The sequence below is a fragment of the Grampus griseus genome (assembly GCF_964374135.1).
Source record: "Grampus griseus genome assembly, chromosome: 1".
NCBI lineage: Eukaryota > Metazoa > Chordata > Mammalia > Artiodactyla > Delphinidae > Grampus > Grampus griseus.
In genome coordinates, this window is record NC_139017.1 from 140417275 (window position 1) to 140437011 (window position 19737).

Genomic DNA, 19737 nt, shown 5'->3' on the forward strand with positions numbered 1-19737 from the left:
CTGCTAAAATTTAAATTCCTTTTTTCCTAAGAAAAACTTTTTTTGTGAAAGGTTTTGCAAAGTATGTCCCTATTTCAAGCAGTGACAATGGAAAGGGTGAGTCATTCAAATGTGCTCCCCTCCTTCCCAGCCACCATCACAAATGACCTTATCAAAAACAAGCACAGGCTGGCAAGGTAACATCTAAACATAATGGTTTTTCAATAGCACCAGTAACGCCAAACTATAACTTAAATTTACAGTAGAAAGGTAATATATTTCAGAACTGAGTATTTTGGCTATTAAAGAAAAAGGCCATATATTAAAATCCCATTAAACGAAAGTAATCAAAAATAAAATTTACTTACTTTAGCGATCTGCAGCAACACAATGCAGTGTTTAATTGATTCTACCATGCTCTATAAAAACAAAACACTGATTTTAGGATCTTGCCCCAAATGGCCAATGCTAAAACTTAAAATATAAAAGTCAGTTCAAATATACAGGGTTTAAGTCTATTCTACATAAAAAATACCCTCTCTGGATTTCCACTGGGTTCTAACATGCTGATAGTGTCAAATGAAATTATCATTAGCAATTCTATGAATTGTTTGGAAATACCAAAAAATTGTTAATTTATACTGAATAACATCTAAAGGGTCTTTCACCAGTTCAAACATAAAGTGATGTGAATTTGATTAACTTCCAAATTCTTAGATCGTCAGCAGGCAATCCCAATGTAAATTCCTAAAACGTCTGTCTATTCAAGACTTTCATGGAATTATCAAGAGTAAAGGATCCTATTAAAATATTGGTGAACCTGGTATACTACCATGTCTGTTTTTAAAATGCTTTTATCAAAATACAAATCTTATCAGTAGCCCATTATATAATGTCAGAAGGTCAGTACATCAGAAAACTCAAATCACAATATTATTAATTATATTATAATATTATAATATACATATAATTATAATTATATATATAATATTATATTATAATATATATAATATATGATTATAAAAAAGAATATACATTGTGCATGGATGAAACATTTTATCCAAGCGTCTCAAACAGACAAGACCAGAAACAGATAAAATGGCACACGAAGTCAATCCAATTAAAGGGATTATTCTATTCACTTAAATTCCTTTAGATGATAATACAATTCTTAAACACCCTTGTAAAAATGCATAAAAATTAAAAACTCAACTGCTCTTATTAATAATAGCAGCTTAAAATAGAAACATTTTACAGCACTTTCTAATGCAAAGCCAGAGTTTATCAAACATATAACTTACATTTGTTGTCTCTTTGAGAGTTTCAATTTTCTGTGAAAAATAAATTTAAACAGAAATTATCAGAAACACAAAGAGGTATCGTTGTTGTTTTTTACTGGTTAGTCATTTAAAGAATTTTACCAAAATGTACTCATTACTCTAAATCAGTTCAGGCAGGTTGGGGAGTGCTTTTGGTTAAACTTTTTAATTTAAATCAAACATTTAAATAAAAAATTCAGACATTTTATGGATTACATCCTCAAATAAAATTCATGTGATTCAATTCAAGATTTGTAAGAATAATATAAAACATTCTTATCCCTTACCTGAAAACAATTTTTGTTTTCTCTATAGGATTCACTATGTGATTTTAAAATGCTTATTTTAGAATCACCTTAAACTTTGCAAAGTTGTTTAAAAAATGACATGAGACTAAATTCCAAAACTAAGAAGGTGAGCTAAACATGAGTTACTACTATTACCAAGTGTAAAAGAGACAAATGCAAGGCTATGGTTAACAGAAATGCAAAAAAATAAATGATGCTGCATCAGGAAATCTAGTCAAGGAGAAGAAAAATGTTAATTGATAAAAGAAAACAATATTCAAACTACAAAGTAGTTGTCAGAAACCCAAAGGGAGGAACTATAATTAAAGCAACATTCATTTTGTTCCCTCATGCATGGCTTCTGTTTTATTTTGAAAATTTTGCTGGTTGCTTTATTAATATCTGAAGTGACCACATGTAAATTTAATAAAATAACTTTCAATCTTCAACATATGGTACTTGAAGAGAAAGAACTTATTCCTAAAGGTGGTACTTACAAAAAGGGTATCATAATAAAATTTTCTGTTACTCTTTTGTTCAATTATGAAACCATATCAGAAATTCACCAGAAAACTCCACTTGAAATCTATATGGCATACTATCATAACAGGTCAACAGTACTATTATAGTAGTCAAAACACCGAGGTCCTTCTATTACTTCTCCAAAAGGCTCTTGGTTTCAAAAACTTTAAAGTCAAAATCATGATTATAGAAGTTACCTTTCTCTGTTCATCATCTTTGCAGTTTTGAAGTTTGTCATCAAAAAGCTACAGGATTAAGAAAAAAACGATTATAGTATCAAGCCTTTACTACATAGTACACATTTACTAAGCAAAGAAAAGCAAACATATTTCTTCCAGGGATGGTTTATACATGCATTAAATGTATAATTAATGTTTACTAAAATACAAGATAACACGCATTTTTTCAAGGCATTGTTATCAAGTCAGATTCTATTGAACTATTTTAAACAGTCAAGATCAATTACTCTGGTACAATTACAAGCAAAAGAAAACATATTGCTTTAAGAACTTAAAATATCAGTTCAAACCTTAGTTTTTTCTGCCTTGTCACCCAAGTTTATCAACATTCCTTGTTCTTTCCAGGAGCTTTGCTTGTAATTAATTTTAAAGTGGGAGTTGAAGGAGACAATTTTAATAATGATAAAGGAAGTAGAGAAGTAAACTCTCTCAATCCCCCAACTCCCCCAAAATGAAAAATGGCCTTAGAAATCAAGCCACTTAAAATTTACCAGTTTCACACAACTTTTAAACAAAATATGAATCTAATCTTGTCTTATTTTCTTCTAATTATGTTTAGGTTAGCTTAAAAACTACTGAAAAACCAGTAAGGGTTGTAAAGTAACATCAAGCAACTATTTTTACTCAAAATCAAGCTCTTTATATAAATTCAATATATAATCAAATGCCATACCTTTAACTGTTCTATCAAGATTTGTAGGTAAGCATCAGCCTCTGTAAGTTTCTTATCAAAGTCTTGGACACTAGGAACAAATCCTGAATCCAAACCCTAGAGGGAAAAAAACTGCAATAAATCCCAGCAATGTCTAATAGTACAAAAGATACTTCACCCTTCATACATGACATCTCACTTTTCTAAATTAAAAATAGTACTTTTACATAAATAATAGGTCTATTTAAATTATCTAAATTCTCTAAGAATAGTGGTACATCAATCTCCTTCATGAACTTCTAGCACTGTTCCCTGTTCATCAATTACATATGCTGCTGTTCAAATTAGAATTTATCCTGCTTTTTCAGAATCATTTTCTTCTCTCCCAAAAGCCCCATAATGGGCTCCAAAGCAACAGTAATTTAGCTAAAGGTACATATACAAAACAACCTAGATTACCTCCTGTTTCCCTCCTACTTTTTGTTCAGTTCAATCCTCCAGTCCCTTAATCTCAACTTCATATTCCCACTATTTAGTTCTCCTGTTCCCTAAACTACCCCATTAGCTCTGATGTTTTCCTCCTCCTCCCTTATTTTTTTTAAAAAAACACGAAAACTCAAAATTCTCACCTCCTCTAAGAGGGTCCTCCCTAAGTGAAAGTGACAACACTTCTGTCTAAGTTCCCTACTCATTTTCACCCTTGGCATGAACACTACACTCTGGACATGGTGTAAATGTTTATTTATTTAGAGGGCCCACTTATTTCTCAGTTTAACAGCCCAGCATTTGCATGTCCTACTTTTTGTACGCTAAAAATTTTAAGTTCCAAGAGCACGGGATTCCTATGTTTTAACTTTATTCCAAAGAAAGTTTTGAGTTCTTAATCATCTTTAACTGAAAAATACATCAATCTTGAGTATAAAAGACAAAATAGTCTGAGATTGAACAAGGCTATCATCTTGCCATATCTGCATGCCCAGAAGTCATGGAGTTAAACAGGGAAATAAGGGTCGGGAACCACTATTGTCACAATCACAACCCAACCACAAAACTCTGTACTAAATGGGTGAAATATAGTGCTTCAACATACCATACTTGACTTTCAATTGTTTTATCTCTCCTGCCTTTTGCCAAAACGTGCTGATCATTTCACATTCCCCATTTTAGTCAACTGAGGCCAGAGTTCATTTTATATTAAACCAACACCTCATCTTTGCCTAACATTTTATCATTATTAAAGCACTTTCACAGCCATGATCTCAAACATCAGATTGAGACAGTATAGTATTATGGAAAAAACAATGGGTTGGCAAACCTGGTTTCTAATTGCAGCTCAGCCACTACCAAGATATTGCGTCTCTCTAAACGATTTTCTTACCTGCCAAATACAGGCATCCTCCTCCTACTATTATTAGTGTGGCAGCTACGACCTCTACTAAAGACTATAATTACTAACACTGTCAATTACTACTAATACTATTGCTGTTCTTCCCAAACTAAAATTCAAATTCTTAATCAAAGTATTAAAAACCTAAGTCCACAACTAATCTTGTAATGCATTTTGTTTTTCAAATTCAAAGGCAAAAAAACTGCTTTTTATTTTTACATACATGTTGAGAAACTGCTTGAAATGAGTATTGAAAAACCCCTTTCCAATGAGAGATGTCATGTAAAAACAAAGTTTAAGAAAGAAAAATCATAATAAGCAATATAAGTAAAATCCAGATATATTTATAAAATTGTAGTTAAACATCTTCATTCTTAAAGATAACCCCAAAGACATCCTTTTAGAAACATTTACTAATGTAGAGTATGATAATAAAAGATGTGGAAAAGAAAGGATAAAATCCATCACATCCCAGAGATACCACAGTACTGTACTAAGAAAGTAGGGAGTGATTTCTTTTCAATGTTCCTGTACCACAGGAAAATTGGAAGGACTGCTTGGCTTTTTGTTTTGTTTCACAGGGCAATATAACATAACTATCAATAATTTAACTATAAAACCCAGTTAAAATCAGCTAAATACATTGTTCTTGCTAAATACTAAAAAGGTCAATGGCATATTCATAAATGAGTATAAAGGTGAAGGATCTAAATGAGAAAAAGTGATCTTCAAGAATTTTCCCTCTTCTGAATCCATTTAGAACTACCACTATAGAAATCTAATTAATATATCCTTCTGAACAAGTCACTATATCCGATTAAAAATCCAATAAATAAATGGAAAAAATTAGATTTATATTACTGAGATCTGAAATTAAGTCTAAAACAACTCTTTGATGTTTCTATAATCATGTGAACCTCACCTTGGCTCTTTTGTCAGACCTTCCTCCCCCTAGATATCATCTTCTACAATGGTCCTTTACCCTTAAAACACCACACGTTGTAACATCCAAGTCAAAGATCTACTCAACAATCCATTTTTCTTTATGTAATGTATAATGGGAGGTTTGTAACAACAGTTATTAGCTTAAAGTCCCAGAACGGGCCTAAAACTCCCTTGCACAGTAACCCATAAGTCTTTGGTATACTTTAAAATAAAATCTACATATATAGTTTCCCATCTTAAATCAATAAAATAACATGTATGCATTTATTATTACTGTGGACGAGCAACTGACAGTAATTAAACTGTTTTCTCAAGTCTTGTAAGAATAATACACTAGAAGAAAATATAAGTTTTCACTACATATTGTGACTCAGTACACAGAATCAAGGCCACCTAGTCCAGCCTCCCACTCATATAAATTACTTTTATAATGTCCTTTAAAGTCATCTAGTCTTTACCTGAGTATCTCAAGAGAAAAGGAACTCAATACCTCCTAACATAAACTATTTCACAAAATCCCTTTAAAGTCATAACTATTCCTCTTTCCATTAAACATTTAAGATACAAGGCACTATACATATTCATATCCTTTTTAATGGAATTTTGTTTCAAAACAGGTCATAAAAATAGAATACAGTCCTCTACCATGTTGAGTGGTTTGTCTTCCTTTGAAAAGAACTCAGAACAGGCAGACCCTTTAAAACAGTGTGACTTCATACTTCTTAGGGTGACACTTAGCTCTTGAGAACAAGCTAGTTGGGAGTCAAGCAGATGTACATTCTACTACTCTGTACTTGCCTTTTTATCTAACACTTATCACATTTTATCATAATTAAATATTTAATTGATTGACTTCTCTGAAGGATTATAAACTCCACGAGGGCAGGAACTGCCATTCATTCAGCACTATACCCCTGCACCTCGACTCCAGGCTAGCTCATTGTTGAGTGAATGTGTGTTGCACTGATTGTAGCTTCTGGCAACTGCTGATGCCATGATACCACTCTTCTCCATGACCACGTCTCCCTATATTTCCCCTGCCTTTCTGTTCTCTTTCTCCTTCTATTTTTTTACTCCCTCACTCCCTTTCTTTCCTTCTCTTTTGTCCTGCAGTAGCAACTGGTTATGTTGCATTTTTGGCAATCGGGACCAAAGAGGTTGCTGCTCCCTAGTTTACTATATTGATGATCCATAGTTCTAACTTGATGATTTCTGTATGAATTCATTTAAAGTTTAAATTAAACATGACTATTATAGAGAAATAGAGATAAAATGGTCTGTGATGTAAAAAAAGTTAAACTAGAAGAAACTCAATAGAAATTAAACCATAAAATTAGAAATCTATGTAAATAAAAAACCCCCACTTAAGTGGTGAGTATGCTAAAAAACAAAACAGTCTCAGTTTGCAAGAGTAATTTGCTAATTAAAGAAAGCTAAAGTATGTATATGAAGTCAAGAGTAACACATAATTCTGTATCAGTCAAGACCTATGTATCCAGATTAAATATATATATGTATATGTATATATAGAGACAGACATTTGGCCCAATTTAAGGGGAATTTCAAAACTATCTAGAATGATAGAAGAATATTAAACTGCCTCAAAACTGTATGTACTTCCTACTATCTTTCTAATACTTATGTTGAACAGCATCACTTTTCTCAGAAGGTACTTCAAAGCTAACAAATGTCAGCAAAATTAAATGAATTTCTATCAATACTTTAATCAGGACATTAAACACTATTTATACTTTATACATACACATAACTGAATACTTTACCGCCATTAAAAAGAAGAGTATTAAAAGGGATGTCTTTAATACTTTCTGAAGTACATATGAATTATACTTCATATGTAGCTACTTTGGAGAGACACTCTTAGTAAAACAGTACAAGAGGCAATTTTTGAGGCAAGGAGTAAAAGCTTTTAAAGTAATTCCTGCTGACAGAGGAAGAGTAATGAATAGTGGAGGTAAGGTGGGAAAAGGTGGTTTAAGGTCTTGAGGTCAGAATCAGGAAATAAGAAAGTTATGAGTAATTTAAGGAACTGAGAAGAAAAATGCAGAACAGGAATGGCTATGGCTGAATAACACTGTAAAAAGAAATTCACAAATGAGTAATCATTTTCATATCAATCTTATTTCACAGCAAAAACTTAAAGGACTAAGTACCCTACACTCAGTGCTTCCTCCTATACAGGACAAAATAGTATATAATAAAAATATGTTGTGAAGAGAGAAATACAGAAATTATTCCACATAAGTCTCATAGAAAAGTTCAGAATAACAAGAAAACAAAATAAGTTAACAGTAGTAGAACTGTAAAAGGGAATAACAGCTTAAAAAGTTAACAAGGGAAAAACACCAAAGAAAACAAGACTCCTAATGAAAAATAAATGGCATAAATCCAGACAAAAGTAGGTGATTTTTAAAAATTAGAAAAATACCTAAAAAAAACCCTATAGAAAAAAAACCCTATAAATAAAATCATAAAAACTCTGCAGAAATGTTGTTTTGATTAAATATAAGAGTATTTGGAAAGTTTATGTTCACAATTAGCTATTTGAGATGACATGCATCACAGATACGCTTTCATCCAATGAAAGAAGTATAGGGCATACTTACAATTGAATCACTTACAATTATTTTTGAAAATTCAAGAACTGGAGAGATACCAGAAGACTGGAAAAAAGCAAGTGTGGTACTGATCTTCCATAAAGGTAAGGAAAAGAGAGAATAGAAAGTTACTATGCTGTGCGTCTGACATCAATAATTAATTAAAGGAACTATAAGAGAAACATCTGTAGCTATACAGAGGAAAAGTAGGTACATGAGCAGCAAGTGGCAAGTTGAAAAATAAACAGATAAATAAACATTATGCCAAACTTAATGGTTTTTCTGTTCCTTAGAAATTTATTAGCAAATTAAGTTTTTTGAGAAATAACACCATTTTGTCTCCTTACCAAATGACTCAAAAGTTGCTTTAATGATGAAAAAAGTATATTAAAGAAACCAAAAATATTAGTAAGACCATGATTTTATGTGGGGTATACTAACATGTGATTTCCTTGGATTACTGAAAATTTGGAAACATTTATAATCTGCTGTCTCCGAGGTTTACTCACTTCAGCTAAAGGAAAACAGAATTTAGAGATATAGAAAAGTTATGAGAGTAAGAATTTCCCCTATTTTTAACGCTAAGGAACACTCAACTACCAATGCATTTGGAGTAAAGATTATCAATTCAAAAACGTCCATAAAATTGAGCCTATTACTAAACTCTTTACTCCGATGTAACTTCAGGAAGGTATTTTCCATCTAAGTCAATGTCCTGATAATCTAAGGCTCCAAAATAGGGTCTCTATTATCAAAATGGTAGCTATAGCTATCTTATCAACAACTGCTTAGGTACCCCAAGAATGCCAAAAAAGATAAGGCCTTTTTCCATAGTTCTAAATGAACAGTTCTAACACCATGGATTCACCACGGATGCACAGTATAGTAATTTTTTTCCCAGAATATTAGGTCCTCTGCTAGATACTTTATATTATTTATTTCATTATTATAACATACATAGTAAGGTAGATAGATATTAACCCTATTTCATAAGTGCTTTCCCAAATCATCCAGCTGGGTTTTTTTTAAATTGAGATTTCAACCCAGCCCTTCGATTTCAAATCCATTACACTTCTCTATTAAATCACAATGATATTTGAAAAGAATTCATGGCATAAGAGACTAAAATTTAATCTAAAAAATGCCTGAAGGAGCCCAGTATACCAAAAATGAACACCAGCTTTAAGGTCAGACTGATCTAGTTTTAAATCCTGAATCTGCAAGTCCCTAACTAATTACCTACATGATCTTGCCAAGTTACCTTCTCTACATCCTTTTCCTTATCCAGGGATGAACACAATAATAAACCACTCAAAGTTGTTGGATAGATGAAATGAAAGAATATGCATAAAGTAACACAGTAGTGGGTGTTCTATTTCCTCTCCACAATGTGGAATTGAAAATAACCAGGATTCACCACTGTATCCAAGGCCCTAAACTAGTGCCTAACAGACAGAAAAGGTCCTCAATGAATATTTGATGGATTAAAAACAAAATGAATTAACAACTAGGTAATACACAAAACATACGCAATTTTAATAGAGAAGTATAATCAAGAAAAGGATACAAGTGTAGGTTAAACTGTATTTAACATTCCTTTAAAAAAGGAATACAAACAGTAAGCTGATGAACTCAAGAAAATAAATAGTAATAAAAAAGGTATGAAGAACAAACAAGTGATAAAATACAGTCTTGCAAAACAGATCAAAAACAAAATTCCCTATAAGATGTTCAGAAAAGTATCAGGTATTATGCCTGAACCACAAAAGGTAAACTGTACTCAATTATTACCTTGGTACCAAAGAGTCAAACAATATAAAGAAAGCCCCCCTTTTCCATAAAATAATCTGATTTTTGAAAATCCGTTAGTTCTTTGAAAAATAAAATTGTTTTTACCTTTAAATTTACAAAGAAAATAGCTTCTCTTAAAACAAAAAACAACACAAATCTGAATTGCTCATATACTTGGGACAGAAAACAGCTGCCTTGTCAAACAGGAATCAGGTACAGACATGGGTGCCAAAATTCCTTAGCTTTATTATAACTCTTAGCACAACTGCTTACTCTTCGTGATCTCTCTTCATCTAATACTGGCAGCGTTAGGTAACCTTTTGACTTACAGAACAAAACACTTATATTGATTCCATAAAGTGATTTGGCTACTCAAACAACTGCACAGGCAAGGTTTGGGATTTTGTACCGTTTTCCTCTATTTAACTCACTGACAGCTTGTCTTTCCAAATGACTCTCCCAATTTATTCAGTAAAGTCACATGGAGCTTCCCTGGTGGTGCAGTGGTTAAGAATCCACCTGCCAAGGCTGGGGACATGGGTTCGAGCCCTGGTCTGGGAGGATACCACATGCCGCGGAGCAACTAGGCCCATGCATCACAACTACTGAGCCGGCACTCTACAGCCCGTGAGCCACACTACTGAGCCCACGTGCCACAACTACTGAAGCCAGTGCGCCTAGAGCCCGTGCTCCGCAACGAGAGGCCACCACAATGAGAAGCCCACGCACTGTAACAAAGTAGCCCCCGCTCACCACAACTAGAGAAAGCCCCATGCGCAGCAACGAAGACCCAACGCAACCAAAAATAAATACATAATAAATATAAAAAATATTGAAGTCATACGAAAATTTATTGCCAAAAGTAAATAAAACAAACAAAAACCTGAAGTTTGTAAACTGCGTGACCATTACCTAGTTTGTCTGGGATATCCCTAGTTATGTCTGTTGTATCAACAAAATTATTAGCAGCCTCCTTCACTCTCAAAGTGCCCCAGTTTGGACAATATATGTTCTCTCTATATATAAAGGTTGTAACTAGCATTTTAGAGATATAAAAGTCTGGAAGGCATACAGGATTGCCTCGAGATTTCAGAATGCAGCAAATTACTTTAAAAAAAATCTAAACTGAAATAGTTTACAGCCTCTGAATGTAGAAAGCAAATTACAAAAGTAAAATAAACACCAGAATTCACGTCAATTAATAGTGGTTGAGGGCATACCTTATTCTAGATAAATAGAGACATGAACAATAAAGAAGTTACATTTTGAAAAGTTATTTTATTCACACACATGCACGGCACACACACACACCTGAAATAAAACACATGAAACAAAACACATGAGATGCAGATGTTATTCCTAGGGAGTGCAATTGAGAAAGAGGGGCATTTAAGACAGGGACTCTTAATTTTTACTTTATACATTCATAACGTCTGATTTTTAAAAGTATCTATTTACTTAAATTCAAAAACTTTATGTAAAAGGATTCAGAAACTGTGCAGGTTATAAATATGATTCAAAAATTTTATAACTGTTTTAGCTTGCAAAATCATCAGCATTATTATTTTAAAATTATCTACCAAACCCTAAAATGACTTGAGAGAGTAAATTTGGCAATGCTGAAGCTGCTCAGATACACCTTTCCAAGCAAAATAAAATACAGCATAAAAAGCTTATAACATTATTTACAGATAAAGTACAAACTAGCAAAAACAAAAAACAAAAAAACCCATGCACTTGAAAATTAGCAATCACCGCTATACTGGAATAAATGCTGAGAAGAAAAATGGCCAGTAAAACAAAGCAGAATACCTAATTTTCTTCCCACATCCTTCCTGCCAATTCCATGGTCATGAGTCAACATTCAAAAAAGCAAACTCATAAAAAACAAAAACACCTATTACATGACCCCCCCCCAACAAAGCACTGTTTGACCATGTGGTTTCGGCAATCAGCCAAAGCTTTTCTTTTTCATATACTGGTGGGTCAGGCTACTGACAGTATCTTTTTTAAAATTAAAAGTCTTGGGTTAAGTCATTCCAGGATCTTAAATAAGCTCTGAGCTGCTTACTAGAGGGGATGCAAAAAATACATTCTTCCCCTTCCCAACCTCAGATTACTGCCTGTCATTCAGCTTCACAGCATTTTTTTTTTTAAACATCTTTACTGGAGTGTAATTGCTTTACAATGGTGTGTTAGTTTCTGCTGTATAACAAAGTGAATCAGCTATACGTATACATATATCCCCATATCTCCTCCCTCCTGTGTCTCCCTCCCACCCTCCCCATCCCACCCCTCTAGGTGGTCACAAAGCACTGAGCTGATCTCCCTGTGCTATGCGGCTTCTTCCCACTAGCTATCTATTTTACATTTGGTAGTGTATATATGTCCATGACACTCTCTCACTTCGTCCCAGCTTACCCCTCCCCCTCCCCGTGTCCTCAAGTCCATTCTCTACATCTGCATCTTTATTCCTGTCCTGCCACTAGGTTCACCAGGACTTTTTTTTTTTAAGATTCCATATATATGTGTTAGCATACGGTATTTGTTTTTCTCTTTCTGACTTACTTCACTCTGTATGACAGACTCTAGGTCCATCCACCTCACTACAAATAACTCAGTTTCGTTTCTTTTTATGGCTGAGTAATACTCCATTGTATATACGTGCCACACCTTCTTTATCCATTCATCTGTCCATGGACACTTAGGTTGCTTCCATGTCCTGGCTATTGCAAATAGTGCTGCAGTGAACATTGTGGTACATGACTCTTCCTGAATTATGGTTTTCTCAGGGTATATGCCCAGTAGTGGGATTGCTGGGTCATATGGTAATTCTATTTTTAGTTTTTAAAGGAACCTCCATACTGTTCTCCATAGTGGCTAGATCAATTTACATTCCCACCAACAGTGCAAGAGGGTTCCCTTTTCTCCACATCTTCTCCAGCACTTATTGTTTGTAGATTGTTTGATGATGGCCATTCTGACCGGTGTGAGGTGAGGTGACACCTCGTTGTGGTTTTGATTTACATTTCTCTAATGATTAGTGATGTTGAGCATCCTTTCATGTGTTTGTTGGCAATCTGTATATCTTCTTTGGAGAAATGTCTATTTAGGTCTTCAGCCCATTTTTGGATTGGGTTGTTTGTTTTTTTGATATTGAGCTGCATGAGCTGCCTGTATATTTTGGAGATTAATCCTCTGTTAGTTGCTTCATTTGCAAATATTTTCTCCCATTCTGAGGGTTGTCTTCTCGTCTTGTTTATGGTTTCCTTTGCTGTGCAAAAGCTTTTAAGTTTCATTAGGTCCCATTTGTTAATTTTTGTCCTTATTTCCATTTCTCTAGGAGGTGGGTCAAAGCTTCACAGCATTTTGAAAAGCAAAAACTCTCACTGTTTTCAAGTCCACCAAAAACGGAAGTTTTAGAAAGTTTTATGCAAATCTGCTCTACATATAATGAGGGAAAAAATCACATTAAACACATGAATTCTTAAGCTTAATGTTTTAATAGTTCAAGTTTTGAAATAACTGCAGAATTCTCATACTCATTCATAATACCTGAAAATTTGATTACGAAATGTTTTCACAAAGAAAACCTAATATATTCCTCTAACAAAACTGGATCTCTCTACGTAGGAAAATATAACAAACTGAAAATGAAACACCCAAGGGAAGTTAAATGATAAGCTAGTCAGGCCAACAGACAATCAGTACTAAATGGCTTATTTCTCACACAAAACAACCAAACAAAATAGAACAAAAACAACAACCCTGAATTGGAAAGAACAGATTCTGTAACTGGTTTGGCATTTATCCCTTAAAAATCATATATGCTGAAGCAGTTTTTGTATATCTAATTTTAGCTGCCAGTGAACATCAAACAGAAGGAAACAGGTTGTTTTTGCTAAGGCTGTTAAAAGTGCAGTACAAAATTACCCTGATTTACCCTGATTACCCTAATTGTTGTCAGAAATCTATCAAAATGGTCTAAAATATGATTAGAATATATGCCCGACAGGACAGGACTCTTTTTGTTCTCTACTGTATCCTCCAGGCTAGTGTTTGTTTTCTAGCAAATGCTCGATAAAATTTTTGTAAATGAATGAAGAAATTCTGAAATGTACCTACCTGTTAGGATTTAAACATAAAAAAAAACAATCAAATAAGTTCTTACAGATTATAAACCAGAGTGCTCAGGAAAAAAATCACAAATAACATTTAATTATTCTTAATGATTTATTATATTACAAGTATGGATGCTGAAAATTTTTAAGGCTAATTGAAAGTTTTTAAGAAAAGAGAAATTGAACAGGAGGAAAGACATTGTACCACCCAGGCAGTACAAGAAGCAAGACCAGCTGAACAACTGAAACAAACTTCTAGAAACTCATTCTCTCCCGCCAAGTCTCATGAGCACAGTTTTATACATACTACTCTGGGCTTAGAATTCAGTGTTACAGTAATGGTTTATTCACTGGGTGTTTTTTACGACTATGACAACATTGTGCTGGATGCTTTGGACATGCCAAGATGAAGCAGATACAGATCACACCCTAAGCGTTTCAAATGTGTAGCAGGAGATAAAATCTGTCTACAAATAACTGATTCAAGCATGGTAGATTAAGTGTTATGAGAAAGATACTAAGAGATTCAAAGGAGAAAGTTAAGGGGATGAAAAAAGCTTCACAGAGGTAGCATTTTAGAGTGCAGGATTCTGACAGTAATGGGGAGGGGGAAATTATTAACAGTAGTGGGCAAGGGAGGGAAACATCATAATCAGATGGGATTTTTGAACTCTTTAACCAAGTGACTAGAGAAATGAGGGCAGGGTTAAGGAAACTAACAAGGGATGCTGAGGTACCCAAGAATTAGGAACAGCAAGAAGCCTTCACCACTCCCAAGCCTGAAGGAACAAGGAGCGAAACAATGTAAATCGAAGTAGGCTCAAAGGACACTCTAGTTGTAACCACTGCTACAAATGCATGGAAGCAGAGAAAGAGGACTAAATACCCCAAAGCTTCTCTCTTTTCTTCCTTCTATCTTCCATCCTCCCATTGGCTAAACCCTACGAGAAGCCAGAGGATAAAGAACTCCAGATGACACAGGCTGTAAAGGTCAGCCTCCTGAAGCAGGGAGTAGAGAGGGGCATAGAATGAATCTGCAGGAAAATGGAGAATAACCAGAAAAGCTATCTTCCTAGACTCAGGAACCAGTATATAAGCACAAAGAGAGACTGGAAAGCACAAGGAATCCAAATAAGGAATGATATTCTCTTGGAGAAGTATGTAAGATGCTATTTTTCAGATCTGGGTACTGAATCTGAAAGGAAACCAAAATTAGTGCCTGAACTGAAAAAATTACTGGGACTTGGAGAGTGAGGTGAGCAGTGAATGAATAGCAGCATCAGAGTAGCACTCCAGTTCTCTCTAGAGCTAATAAAAGAGCAAGAATCATAGGCTGTAGTCCTAGTTATTCTAATCTCTAACTGTGTGACCTTGGCCAAGTCATTTGTCTTCTCTGAAACTGTTTTCTCCATTACAAAAATAGGTAGAAGCCGAATTAAAACTTTAAGATCCCTTCCAGTTCTCAGATTCTGTGAAGCCAGTATATCCAGCCAGTAAATGACCATATTCACCAGGTGAGTAAATACCTCATCATACTGGAAAAACCTGGGGTCCACTTACTTTCTAAAAAAATTAATTTCATTTAAATAAAGACAATAAGAACTTACAGGTTGTAACTGCAGCCAGGTCCTCCACCATAGGACAATAAATGTTAAAACACAAGCAAAAATTTAGTGTAACCTTGAAACTGAATGAGGAAGACTAATGCAACCAGATTTAAAAACATGCTCTGGAATGCAGAGAATGCAAAGAAACAACCAAGTAAGCAGAATAACTTGGTTGAAGTGGCACAGTTCAGAAAAAACAAAATTAGCTGCTCAAGTCAATACAGCAAAGAAGCAAAGTTCTTAAAGGTGTTTCCAGAAATAAATGAACTCCAGTGTGGAAAGGGCTACAAGTATCTCCCCTGTCCCACAACACACACAGAGCAACCATTACCTTTCCTTCATAACACAAATATTCACTGAACATCTGTTATGTGCCAGGGACTATCAATGCCTTCAAAGGACATCTTTAAGGACAATACAGATAATAGCAATTATAATTAATCATTACCTAATCTTCTGGAATGAGATCAGATTTCACCCCTTCTAAGCAGTCTCCCTGACTTCTCTAGCCAGCAACATGCTTTTTCCTATGAAACTAACTACTACAGAACCAATTTGTGCCGGTACTGCTGCTAGTATTCTTTCAACTATATCAGAAGTCATGTAGGTTGGGGGAGGAGGACTTTGCCTGGAAATCTGCTCACCATTTGTAACATTATTTCTAAACATTTTCTCCAGTCCTGTCTCTCAGGTGTGACAGCAACCAGGGAGCTTGGTGACTTAGCAAACATTTCTAACTCACAGGGATAAACCCAGCTCCAGTACACTGAGCCAAAGGTTGCACACTTAGGACACGATTAAGCCACATATTCTGATCATTTAATGAGGATCCCCTAAGCACCCACAATGTACCAAGCACTGGACTAGGGGCAAAGGCCCTAGGAATAAAGGAGGTTAGAGTCTAATCCAAGAATCAGATATGTGCACAAAAATTTATAGTACAGAAGTATGAACAAAGTGCTGTAGTAGCACATGAAGGACAATAGTAATTCTAACTTTCTCTGCCTGAAGGAAGGAAGACATCAAAGAAAAAGTAACATGCAAACTGTATGTCAAAGGAAGAAGTGGAGATTTATCACTTGATTGAATGCTAAGCAATTATAATTCTAATCAAGAGGGAAAGGCTGTGACTGGACCAAGAGCTATGAGAGGCTATGCCATGTTCCAAATGGTTAACAGCTCACAGTGCTAGAGTAGATGCCTCGGGTAGGCTGCCCGCAGCTGAGTCCACACTCAAGAGCAATAAATTAGGACCAGATTGTGAAGGGCCTTAAAGAACATTCCCAGCATCTGTGCTTTGGCAAGGGGGAGCCAAAACAGATTTTAAGCACAGCAGTAACTCAGTGGGATCTGACTGTGGATAAAGAGTATGGGTAGAGGGAGTCTAGAGACAAGGAGACTAGTTAGGTTTTGCAAAAGTCTAGGTGAGAGGATGACGGCCTGAATTAAAGCATTATCAGGTGGAAAAAAGAGGCCAAATCCAAGAGACATTACTAAGGCAAATTTAACAGGACCTGGTGACCGGACATGGAAAATAAGGGAGATGGAAAATGGCTTTAAATGACTAATTGCCTGTGTGTGGTGGAACTACAATTAATTAAAATACTTCGGGAGAGGTACTTGGCTTAAACACATTTTCAGCTATTCTACTATTCTTTCAAACATAATATTTGTTTAAACCTTTACTGGAAAATCTTCCTAAATATAATTTTAGGCCAAGTACATTATAGTACACATAAAAACTGTCTTTTTCTATAGAATCCCCATAAACATCAGTTCTTACTCAACACTATAAAGTTTAGATACTGATAGAACTCAATATATCCTAAGGGACATCTTAGAATTTCCTTTTTAGAATAAAAGCCTGATATCCTTTGTCTCAAGCAACAGACTGCAAACTATGCAAATGCCTGATTCTCCAATCAGCAGAATATGGTTGTATCACAATGCTCTTTACTGGCTGAACCAAACTTATCAACTGGGGATGGTTCAGTGGTTAGATTATTACTGAATCCAATCTTTCCACACTAAAGGGAAAAAACACCCAAAACCAGCTAGGACTTTGGAAACATCAAAATGGATGTGACCAACAGTCACTGCAGTCTAATATTTACTGACGGGCACTTCAAGTAAAATGTCATCTCTGTCAAAACCAAACTCAGGACACTTTGAAAACAGATCCAGCTTCTCTGCTATCTTTCTAATTTCCCATTTAAGTTCTCCAGACTAAAAGTCTGATTTTTAGTGGTTTTTATCTTCCCTGGGCTAGGAAAGGTAATAGGTATTTAATTTAAGTTGCTGGCGTACACAAAAAGTGAAAAAAAACTTTTTAAATTTTAAGTAAATGAGAAATGTTAACACTATTCATTAAAGAGCTTTATCACAAACTCAGTTCAATAAAGGCAATGTTCTGAGAGATGACTCACAGTGGATGAGAATTTCCAACTTAAAGTTCTCTACAAAAACTATCAAAACTGCAACTACTATTTTAAGATCTCTCCCACCTTCTCCACTCAAAACTAGGAGAAATAATTACTTGATTTCTTTTTGATTTCCTGAACACAGATAAAAGTAAACGGTTTAATCAACAAGCAAAGCCAAATGTTAACTTCAAATTAGCAAAAATTAGTTTTCTTGATCAATACATCTCTCGCTCTTTCATAACAAAAATACTTGTGAAGTGTAGTAGGAATGCAGCGAAAAATGCATGATTCAAACATACTTCCTGGTCTATTGCTTATATTCAACCTTCCATAACCAAGCTTACTGAGAACTTAAACCCTTCCCTGCAGTTTTTACGAGAACCCCCCCTACAACTATTCCAAAGTTTTCACGATTTTTGCACAAGCTACCCAAAAAGCATAAAACCACCTGCCTCCCCCCTCTCCATACTCACACTCACAAATAATAGCACCCATAATTATTACACACAAAAATACTGGGCCAGACAAGAACACAGAGCCAAAACTGAAACAACAGAAAATGTTTGGCTCGCAACTATAAATTCTATTAATGGGCAACTGGTCAAAATTAGGCTTTCACATTAAGAGAAAGTTTAACTCTTACGTTTAGTATCTTGAGACAGCTTTCGAAAGGAAAACAGAGTTCCACGAAAATGAATCGAAAAAGGGGAAGCGATTCTCTCCAGGCTGGTTTGGTGGCGAATGACCTCTCAGGGGTACAGAATTAGGCCCCTAGCCTCTGCCTCCAACCATCCCGGCGGAGGAAGTGAGGAGATTCCCAGAGAAGAGAGGGCTCGGGCGGCCACGTCGTCCTACTCACCCCAGGGCGCGGCGGGAAGGAGGCAGGGAGAGAACGACATTCGCGCCCACGGCCCGGGCAGGCAGCAGGGTCCCTGGGGACTCAGGGGTGGGAGCCGGCCCCTCTCCCAGACCCTCCGGGTCTACTCACTCCGCAAGCAGCCGTCAAGAAAGCCATTCGCCAAGGCCCCCGCCCTGTGTGCCTCCAGGGGAGGGAGCCGAGGGCTGCTTCCGGGCACCCCCTCTTCTCCTCCCTCCGCCGGATCACCGGGCTGACGCGCAGTCGGTCCGGTCAGCTTCAGCCGGTCCCCCGGGACAGCCCCTCTTCCCCTACTCCTGCCCCAGGCCTAGGGGCCGCCCCGATTGGCTGGCCCTGTAGCCTCTTGGCAAAGAGACCCCTGGCGATTGGCCATGGGCCACCTGCTGAAAAGGAGGTGAGTGGCCGACGATTGGCGGTTAGGCCAATTTTGGGGTGGAGAGGCGGGAGGGGCCTGCCGCGGCGGGCGAGCATCCGGAGAGCCCGGCTCCCCTGCCGCCTCCTCGCTGAGCCCAGGGCTCATCCCGGGGCCCGAACCTGCTCCCACGCCCGGAGCTGTGCCTCGGGACACGCGGCCGCCCCGGCACGCCAGTGCAGCCCGCAGGAAAGGAAGCTCGTGGCTCGAGGGAGCTCAGCTAGGCTTCGAGGCTTCGGCCCCGGAGATTCCCATAGGGTGGCGACTGGGGAAGGACCCGGTCGCAGAGGTAAACGTGCTACACCTACACCCACCCGCTGCTAGCTCGACATCCAATATTTTGACAGCTGTGCAGCCAAGTTTCATCTGGATAACTGCTTTTGCTTACTTCCGAAAAGTTGTTTGTGTCACGAGGCGGGGGAGGAGGAGATACTATATCAATAAACAAAAGCAGGGGTGCCTGTTTTATTTTATTAATCCAGGGAAACACTAGGCTTGCTGTTGTGACACAGCTCCATAAGGAATGTAGGTGGCTTGTGAAGATGCTTCAGGAATCCAAAT

General features: G+C 36.4%; 1 protein-coding gene across 5 annotated transcripts in view; it reads right to left on the reverse strand.

Moving 5' to 3' along the window:
- OSBPL9 (oxysterol binding protein like 9) overlaps window positions 1-19737 on the reverse strand; it is a gene marked incomplete at its 5' end in the record, with an annotated part of 170263 nt that overhangs the window by 41397 nt on the left and 109129 nt on the right. For 2 of the 5 annotated variants that reach the window (XM_082651727.1, XM_082651725.1), the window contains 5 exons: window positions 348-398; window positions 1281-1310; window positions 2305-2352; window positions 3020-3115; window positions 7970-8038. In XM_082651727.1, the coding sequence (XP_082507853.1) occupies window positions 348-398; window positions 1281-1310; window positions 2305-2352; window positions 3020-3115; window positions 7970-8038 (294 nt within the window). Of the gene's footprint in view, window positions 1-347; window positions 399-1280; window positions 1311-2304; window positions 2353-3019; window positions 3116-7969; window positions 8039-18746; window positions 18840-19737 lie in introns of those variants that run through there. The other 3 variants (XM_082651728.1, XM_082651726.1, XM_082651729.1) reach the window with 2 other exon arrangements.